At 31.5% G+C, this 10,579-nt stretch overlaps 1 protein-coding gene across 1 annotated transcript in view; it reads left to right on the forward strand.

The window, feature by feature from the left end:
- The window catches only part of LOC129967116 (NADPH oxidase 5-like), a 32,926-nt gene extending 24,963 nt beyond the window's left edge, over positions 1-7,963 (forward strand). Inside the window, exons 11-15 of the mRNA XM_056081796.1 lie at positions 697-1,008; positions 2,278-2,831; positions 4,827-5,036; positions 6,672-6,938; positions 7,760-7,963. Coding sequence (XP_055937771.1) covers positions 697-1,008; positions 2,278-2,831; positions 4,827-5,036; positions 6,672-6,938; positions 7,760-7,891 — 1,475 coding nt within the window. The 3' untranslated portion in view covers positions 7,892-7,963. The remainder of the gene's footprint in view (positions 1-696; positions 1,009-2,277; positions 2,832-4,826; positions 5,037-6,671; positions 6,939-7,759) is intronic.
- The last annotated feature ends 2,616 nt before the right edge of the window (positions 7,964-10,579 follow it).

The following is a 10,579-nucleotide window of genomic DNA, read 5'->3' on the forward strand; positions in this document are numbered from 1 at the left end:
GTTCACACTAAATGTTTATAAGAATGAAATCCACTAAAAACAATTTGGCCATAACTTCAACCAATACAATCTAACTTAAAAAATGTGATAGTGATCTATTATATCGACAAAAGTAATAAAAGTGCTGCCGGATTTAGCACAGTAGAAATTTTAAACTGCATTTATTGTTATATTCAACAGTAACTTCAGTCGCAATGACGAGTTACTCGTCATTGTGATATATGGCATGAAAATTAAATAACGAGTTACACTCGTCTTTGTGCTATATGGCATGAAAATTAAATAACGAGTTACACTCGTCTTTGTGCTATATGGCATGAAAATTAAATAACGAGTTATACTCGTCATTGTGCTATATGGCATGAAAATTAAATAACGAGTTATACTCGTTATTGTGCTATATGGCATGAAAATTAAATAAAGAGTTATACTCTTCAGTGTGATATATGGCATGAAAATTAAATAACGAGTTATACTCTTCAGTGTGCTATATGGCATGAAAATTAAATAACGAGTTTTACTCGTCATTTTACCGGAAGGGGTTAAATGGATTTTTTTTTCTTCAGATTATTCCTTCTAAGTAGCTTGATGTTTATATTTTTATCAGAAATTTGAAGGTCGCATTCAATTCAAATTATAAAGCATGGCTTCAATAAGTTATCCAATATCTTCACCTGTTGCTTTGCTATTTTTTAGATGTCATCTGGTTGCATATACGGGGTGTGGGAGAGTGGACCAACAGCCTGTACAACTATTTTCAGCGTGAGGATCGAGAAGCTGTCCTCAGTGATGAGTTGGTCAAGAATATGAATGATCCCGCGTACTCTCTGAAGAATGACTCCTTGGCATCACGGGGTGTCATCTATCATTCCAGCTGCACTGAGACGCCCCCTGGAATTGACATTCCTAAGATCTGTTCTTTATCCCAAATCACGGATAAGACATTCAAATGTCAATCGCCTCATAATGATGATGATGTCTGTATTCCTGAAAAACATGGTTCAGTAGGTTAGTAGTTTAGATGTGTCTGTTGAAGTTTGTGCATGCTTATTGTAAAATTTGCAAACCTCTGATAAAACGCTTTGTACTTTTTGGTTAACAGTTTAATAACCTTTAGGAAAATGCTTCTAATGTTCATAATTTTTTCTTACTGTAATGAGGTTGGTTGGAAGTATTTCAGACCAATTGCCAGACCAGATCATGCTGTTAGTGATCTAATCTGCATAGTAATCAGACATGGATTTCAAAATTTTTGGCGTTTACTATTACAGCCACTTTATATCTGTTGTATCAGCCTTAATTAATAATCAGGAAGACATTCCATTAATATGCAATGAAATATAATTTGCATTTTTCAAGATGAGCAATGGTATTGGCAAATTTCTATTCAATCCAGTTAACCCTTTGCACTCGAAAAGATAATTCGATGCATAATTCATTGAATACATGGACCTGTTTATTACACTAAAAATATACACATGCAACTGTTTTAAGTTGAGTTTCCTTGAAAAATGAATCTACATCTTTCTAACATTCTATAAGTATCTTTAACAATTAAAATTTTTAAAAAAATACATAAGATACCAAAATGATGCACAGTCTTGAATGGTGACCAAGAGAAGATATTTCGAGTGCAAAGGGTTAATTTTAACGTGAGGTACCTGCTATCCATAAGTTATCATTCTTGTGTTCTAAAGCTGTAAGCATAATGATGGGTAGGTGCATTAATCTGCAACTTTAAATTCTAGAATGTCAAAATTCATATCAACTTTTTAAGATTTCAAACATATTTTCAGATACATAAAACAAAAGTTTGCTGTTTTGAGAATCATTTTTAAATGTTTTAATAAATGAATATTTATGCATTGTTCGACCAGGGAACATTGTTATTTAGCCATTATGGCAGAAAACTGAAAAAGTTAGGATAGTGTTTTTAGCCCACGCTGTTTGCTTAGATTAGAATACTTAAAAAGAAACCGGCACTCATTCACCGATTTTAATAGCAAGAAATCCCGGAACTTTTGTTGGGTCATCCAGATCAATTTGAAATACACGTGAAGCCAAAAAAAATGTAACTGCAAACTATAGAAAGGCATGTGACAGAATAGTTTCTCAACTTATTAACTGATATTTTATTACATATTAATTTTCTTATATATAAAATATTTTTAAAATTTATTTTGCTAATTTGAATCTATGATCTGTTCGATCATGCTTTTCATCTAATCTAACACCAATCATCTTTTCTAACAATATTAATATCAATTATCTTTGTAGGATCTGATATAAGGCTCGAAATGAATGATTCGTCATTCCTAAATCCTTCATTCTTCTCTGACAAGCTCAACCAGACTGTTATCGAAATGGGTAAAGGCGACAGAACCTTTATATATTCCAATCGAGACAGTGAAGGGAGTGTCATTGGGAACACACTTGCATCTACTTCTCAATGGAGGCGGACTTCCTTCGCTTCTTTCTCTACTAGTCGTGCCATTCAGCAGAAAAACAAGGAGGACATCAGGAGCATGCTGGCAGAACACGGCCGACTTTCGGCCGGGGAAGAAGTGTTCTCGAACAATTCGCGATTGTCCACTAAAAGCAAGCGACCGCCAAAGGAGAAGAGGAAATCTGTGCGAGTGTCCATGGCCAAACACGGCCTTCGAAGGTGTCAAACTGTCATTGTGATGCCGACCGTCAGCGAAGACGACGAGGAAGAAGTGAAGATGGAGATGGAATTGGAGAAAGATGCTCTTGCTACAGAAGAGGAAGTAAAAGATTTGAAAAGAGAAGTGGAAGTTGAGAATGTTGTTGTGAGTCTGAAACCTCTAAGGGTAGGTTGCCATGAGAATACAGTATTATTAAAATATATACCGTAGTCATAGAAGACACTTTATGAAAATGTAACGATATCTTTACAGCATTACACAATATCGCGAAAATATAATACAATGTGTTTGCGCTATTAGAGTAAATAAAACAAAATTAGAAATATGAAGTTTAAATTGGAAAAAAATAAATGAAGGGAAACTAAAAAAAAAAAAGATGAATCCGGCCTGAAGACTTTATCAAAGGTCACCCTTGGGTAAGAATTCAAACCAGGGATTTTTTCTGTGAGGATCTGACTTTCGGCCAAGTATTGGCCTCGCGCGACCCGAAAATCAAAAGAAACTGAGGTTTCTTGAAGACAAAAATTAATATAAACAAAGAGTGACATTAAAGTTAGACAACATACAAAGTAGACAAATTATTTCAAAAATTCAAATCCAAACAAAATAACATCAAAATCGAATCAAATCAAACCACGATAATACAATTATCAAACTCTAAAACCGAAGAACATCAATAAAATATACAAGCAAAGAACATACCAGTTGAATGTAAATATACTCCAAAAGTATTTATGAAGAATACTAAACTTATTAATTCAGATATTTATACTTATTTAAATACCCTGGTTTGAATTCCTGGCTCAGGGTGACCTTTGATAAAGTCTTCAGGCCGAATTCATCTGTTCTTTCCTTTTTTTTTTTTTTTTTTCTTTTTTTTTTTTGCAAACTTAATATTTATTTTAATTTTGTTAATTTTGTTATTTTAATTTTGTTGCAAACTTAATATTTATTTAAGTTTTGTTAATATTTAAGTTAATTTTGTGTTTTAGAGCCAATGCTGCAAGATCTAAGTATAATGTAGCTTCCTTTTAATAATTTTCGACTCACGAAATATTCAGTTTATACGTTAGGTTTCATAAATATTGCTATAATTTTATGGTTTGTAGTTTCTTATAGTAAGTAAAATTAATTTAACTCCCTTTCTGTCGATGTTTCATTGAGATATAAAATGCCGATATAGGATATGAAATTTTGAAATGTAGCTCTGAAAGACGCTTTTCATTTTCAAAATATTTCACTCTTAAATAAAACGATAAAATGGAATCCCTTTCAGATCCATTTTTTTAGAAGTTGCTGACGCATTTAACTTTTTTTTATTCGCTAACGGGTGAGACTGGGTTACGATTATAGTTACTTTTAACCGTCTTTTAAATATACCTGTATGTAATCTCGCATAGCACTTCAATAATTTTACAGGAACGTTGTGTAAGGTTACATAAGAGTAAATATTTATGTAACATTAAAAACTGTAGGAAAGAGGGGGGAAAATTTAAAATATCAAGTTGCAAGAAAACTTAGAACAATATTCGAAAATAAATTCAGGATAAGTCATGTATGTAAAAAGTAGTTCATTTTATTAATGCATAACTTATATTCACACTTATATTTTTATAAAATTTATATTAAATATAAATTATATTAAATATTGTGTAATTAGAATAGAATTCAAATTTTAATCCAATAAACATTTATCGTGTTTATTAAGAAGCCTTTTTTCTGAAAGTTTCGATTAATTTATATTTTGCATAAGTTATCAAATCATTTCTAACAGAATAAGTATTAAACAAAAAGTTAATTACAACTCTGACTTTTGTATTTATAGCAAACGGTATTAAAAAAGCATTTTATTCAGCACTTCTGTAGTAAAATTGGTTCTCCAAGCAAAATATTTACAGAGAAAAAAAGAATCTAAAAGCTTAAAATGCGCATAATACCAAGATTACATAAATTTATGCTTTCCTTATTTATAAGGTTTTGAAATAACTGTTTCCTTTCAATGAAAAAAAATGTAGGGGAGAAAATCGATTTATTAACGGCATATTTTTCAGTTATGATATTTCATTGTCTTAGGTGTATTATTCTAAATCTGTTTAGCCAAAGATGGATTTATGTGCATAAAACATAAGAAAAACTCACTCCAAATCCGTTCCGGTGCAGGTCATCCTAGATGGACCATATGGCTCTCCAACTCGCCACATCTTCCAAGCTCGGCACGCAGTTTTGATTGCAACAGGAATTGGGGTTACTCCCTTCGCTAGCATCTTGCAAAGTGTTATGTACCAGTACCGAAAATCGAAGCATACATGTCCGAATTGCAACCACAAGTGGTCAGACTCCATGCCAGTATCCAATGTTCATCTCAAAAAGGTAACTAGATATTTTTGCAACTTATTTGGGAAAAGAGAACTGAAACGTCATTTGTAAATGAACTGCTTTATGATTGATGTTTTGAGAATTTTAATAAGTCAGTCTGTTGTCTGTACTCTTCCAAACAGGTCTTTATTTATTAAAAAAATAAAAATTACTTGACATTTTACAAAATATCAAAGCAAGGTGAGTCAGCGATTAATCAAAACAGTATGGTAAATTTTAATCAGAACAGCAACAGTTAAATCAGAAACAGCATGGTAAATTTTAAGCAAATTAAAACAAGTACAATTCGATAGTTTTAAAAGAATGAGCATGTAAGTGGGGCAAACATTGACATTAAAAGCAAGAAGTTTAAATATGCTCTGAATTATAATGTCAATTCATTATCATTTCTTCTCCAAAATGATATTTGCGTAAATCTTGCCAGGTTCAAAAAGCTGAGTCGGCTTTTTGTTGCTTATAGAAGACCAGTTCTCTAGTGCTGGTAAAGTAGTATGAAATGTACTTCTTTTTAGTGTCCATTAATTTCTCAAATTAGCGATCAGTCTTTGCATTATTAAATCGTATAATTGGATGGAAAGAGGGATTTTTCAGCTTTATAATTTTGTTAATTTGCTTATCTTGGATTGTTTTCAAGAAATATTTTAGTCTTAATTTCTCCTCTTATAAAACATCATACGCTTTTACATGAAACTATTTTTTAAATCGCGTGTTCTCTGTATGATCTCTGTTCTCTCATGATTAAACGAATCGATTCAGCGTTAAAATTGGAAAAAGTACATAAAACGTTAATTTACCATTTATGTAAAATTATTTCTACGAATCAACTAAATGGCTTGTTACTACTCCTGTCTTTTTGTAAAAGGTTGGAAACTGAAAAGCTTCTATTCATCAATTAAATTTGCAAACTAATACAGCAGTTGATTGGTTTAAAAGTAATACCGTAGCATTTATATTCTATCCTTATTACAGAAAAATTTTATAGACTATTTTAATGTGTTCTAGCTTGGAATGGAAGCATGTTATTTTGACTGTCTAATGTTAGTTGAACATAGTGCATTACTTATAGAAAAGAATAGCATAGCTAGTCTCTTCAGTTTTATAGCATAGTTAGTGGAAGTTGAATATAAGCATTACCCATATTATACTGTTGCCAGTTCGTTAGATTTTCCAACCTTATTTGTCAAACTGAACCTTGAAACAGCTCGACTCCAAGAGTTATCAATGGAATTTTTTCACACTGGTTGAAGACAAAGAATGACATGCTCAACAATTCTTAAACATTAAGTTCAATTTCAATTTGCTCATGATAAATTATTTATAAATATTAAAAATATATTTGTGTGAAATAAACAAATTAGATATCCAAAGCATGCATAGAAAATGCATGCTGATACTTCAAAATCTTTGAGCAAAAGTCAAACGGGAATTCTAAAAGACGCAGCAGGAACGATTCCATTTCAGAGTCAAATTTACCATGATATTTCAATATCGCGTATTTTACCATGATATTTCTTATAAGATCTTCAAACAATTAAATATATAAACATTCGAATTTTCATGTACCAGTTACAAATAAGAGTGCTATTAATTTTCTGATAATACAATGCAAATATATCATTCTCTTTTCAGGTGGACTTTTTTTGGCTGAATCGGAACCAGCGCTGCTTCGAGTGGTTTGTCAATCTCCTCAGTGAACTAGAAGTGGAACAGGCTCAGCTTGAAGAGAAAGACCGCTTCTTGGACATCCACATGTACATTACCTCCGCCCTGGACCGTACCGACATGAAAGCCGTCGGCCTGCAGATGGCTCTCGATTTGTTGTACAATAAAGAGAAGAGAGACCTCATTACGGGACTTAAGAGTCGAACCCAGCCCGGCAGGCCCGACTGGAACAAGGTAAGATCTTGCTTATATATGATCATATAGTGAATGCCTATTACCTTTACATTATGAGTGACATTCAGATTATTTCACTCTCTTCATGAGTTCCAAAAGATAATGTAGTAGTACCTAAAAATTGCCATTTACATTTTCCTATTAGTATTAGAGACCAAAGTGGTCTAGGATAAAATCTTGCCATTGGGACCAAAGTATTTCATCAAAGATCCATTGCATATGGTGGATGCATAATCATAATGGGTGCATTGAATATGGCGCTTTAATACGATGCATATGGTGATCCATTGAATGTGGCTCTTTAATCCGATGTTGAAGATCATTGCAGGAAAGCTTGAAAATGTATCAGTTGTGGAAGTTTTGAGTATAATATTGTAATAAGTAGGTCCTTTATCTTCTTGCAGTCTAAATCTTCGGTATGACACAAAACTTACATGAATTCATTTGCAAATAAGGTGGTTAAAGCGACGGTTTGACTATTAATGTTAAATAGCCTATCCGAATTCATTATTTAAAATGTCAAAGTCGGTGAAATAGCAGTCGTAGGTTGTCTTTTGCACACTGAACACCACTTCTGAAGAAACTGTTACATTTTGGACACATTATTAATAATAATAATAATAATAATAAACAAATGCGTTATCAATTTTAAACCGCAGTTTAGAAGACATTTTGAAAGGCTGAAAGTGACATTAAGCAATCTCCTTCTATACTTTCTTATTGCTTACATTTGTTGTAACATCTAATGAGATTCTAAAAACTTTCAGTTCAAAATTGTAATTGTAATAAAACAACTTCTAAATTTATTTTTCTTTTCGTAGGTTTTCACATCAATAGCAGAGCAACAGAAAGGCAGAGTAACAGTTTTCTTCTGTGGGCCGAATCAGTTGGCAAAAACACTTCAACTTAAGTGTGATGAATTTGGCTTCCGTTTTAGAAAAGAGATATTTTAAAGAATTTAGTAGCTGTTTTACTATTTTTGTTCCCATCTTTTAATATTTTCTTGTATTTTTAATATATTAAATATGAACAAATTTCAAATGTGAGTCTTCTTAAATGCTTTTCCTTAGTTTGTCTTACAATATTAGCTTTAACCCTTATCGTGGCAAGATTGGTTTTTTGAATAAAAGCAAAAAAAAAGTATATAGGTATGTATATATAAAAATGTATAAGAAAAAACATTTAGGCATGTGTATTTTATAATAAACATACATATTTAGGGGTACAAACATAAAAATAAAATAAAACTTACCTTAGATAAACCTGAGGGGCGCATCTTGACGGTTATTTTTCACACCTGATTTAAAATTATGACAGATAAACTATTTTTATTCTTGAAGTATAAATAAACGTCTAGAAATATCATGCGTTTAATAAAACTAAGTTAAAAATTATTTTATAGTGGTAGTATATTTTTATAAAGTTGTATGTATGGTATACTATACAAAATGAACATAGGGTTAAAATGTCAATGATTTTCCAAGCGATTAATTTGAAGACTGCAGCCGATTTAAAGATAAAAGGTAAGCGAATGTTAAATGGTTAAAGCTCTACATAATTCCTGGAATTTCGCCTCTTTCCAATATTAAATTGAAATTAAACGAAACCTCGATAGTTAGTTGTCTCAATTTTACTTTCTCGTGTACGAAGTATAAAGAAAGTATAGTAATCATCCAAAAATTCAAACCCAAGATTTTGACGAAACACGTGTTTAAAACCTCCCCCGTTGGAAAAACGAGTTTTTAAAAAGCTAGTTGGTTGAAATTTGGTATAAGCTCTTTACATCGAATTTGCATATTTCTATCAAATTTTGAGTAAAATCTGTCCAGAGGAAGTCCGGCTATTCGAATACAAGTTAATACAATAATGACAAAACGAAGAGAGCTAGATAGATAAAATTCGGTACACAGATTTAACATCTACAGTGTAGACACTTGTCATTTTTTGAGCCAAATTCGACAAAGAATTGACCGTCTGTCGGTCAGTACTTTCAGAAACCTATAAACACTGTGATTCAAAAATGAGACAAATGTATCAAATTTCGTATGAATTTTGTTTACAAGTGTAGTTTTATACAAAACTTTTATTTCAATCAGTTGGTAAATATGCGTTTGAAGTACAAATTCGATTTTCGGATACGATTAACGCATGATAGGCATTAATCGCCAAATAATTGGTTAAAGATCACAGGATGATTCAGTAAAAATGTTAAATTCATGTCAAAAGTTAATGTCTGGTAACTATTATACACCAATGCAAAACGTTCTTTGGCATGAAAAATTTATTCGAGAGGATGCGATAAAGTTTAAAGGAGACCACTCCCCTTTTTTTTCCCTTTGTCGGCTATGAGAGACATTTTTGCATTTATTAGAATATTTATAATTTGAAAACGCCCAGAAATGTGAAGTCAGGCAAATATTAAGATATAGAATATTTACGATAAAATTTTGAATTTGTACGACAAATTTCTCAACACCATAGCACGTCTTAAATTATTCTAAATGTTTTGTCTCTTACAAAGTAGGAAAACGTATTTTTTCAAGCGGTTGAATTGATAGAATTTCTAAATCACGCCTTTAACATCTTAATATATACTACGCCATAATCTTCAATTAATATTAGAATATAAAAACAGTCAAATATATTAAATGCCTATTTAATCATTAGAATTAAATTTTAAAAAAATCATTATTCGATTAATATCTTCTGAGCATTCAAGCTTCATTTCTCCTTTTTGATTTCATAGACATAAAATGACAGTCAAACTCATAATCGAATATCTAATTTCTTCAAGTAGTACTAACAATATATAGATATTTCGCAATAAAATCGCACCACATCATTTATTAAATCTTCAACTAATTTCTCAACATCTTGGCTCGATATTATTTACCATCTCTTTTATGAAGAGGTCTGGATCAGGATGAAATCTTGTACAAATAGTTTTATGGCACCAACTATGCCTTAACTTAAACCACATTTATTCCAATATAATATTTCTTTTGGCATAGAAATTACTTGTTATAATTATCTTAAAAGAACTGTTTGCTCCGTTAAGAATTGTTTAACATATTAAGAGTTCACCAGCATGTTCCAAGTATTTTTTGATCTGTGCAGTGACAAATGAACTCGACAGTTACAGAAATCTCACTAAAAGAATGCTATTCTAATTAAGACCAATTAGATTACTCCCAATAAATAATTTCTATGATGTTGCCATTAGTATTCCGTTCCATCCTAGCCTTTGAGTTTCTACTCAGAAAACGAAAGAAGGCTTAGTTGATTAAACATATGTGTTGAATACTCGTTCTTTCCGATTAGTTTAATCATAAATATTGATTGATACTCAACCGGCGGCGTTTCTTCATTTCGTTCTATTGGAAAACGGTCCTGTCTCAAGACAATGTAGAAAGAAAGAAAAAAAAAATGGCGATTCTGACAAATTTCTTCGTTTGTCATGATCTGATTAAATAAATTTGTTTCATGATTAAAAACGCTGCTAGTAACTGTATTTTCACGATACTGTTTAATAATCATGACACTTGTGGCTTGATTATTGCTTGATTGCAAACATTTCGGACTATGTGAAATTTGCATTGCCAAGTTATAAAAAATATCAAATGAAAAAAAAAAAGAAAGTG

Source organism: Argiope bruennichi, chromosome 4 (genome assembly GCF_947563725.1).
Source record: "Argiope bruennichi chromosome 4, qqArgBrue1.1, whole genome shotgun sequence".
Taxonomy (NCBI): Eukaryota; Metazoa; Arthropoda; class Arachnida; order Araneae; family Araneidae; genus Argiope; species Argiope bruennichi.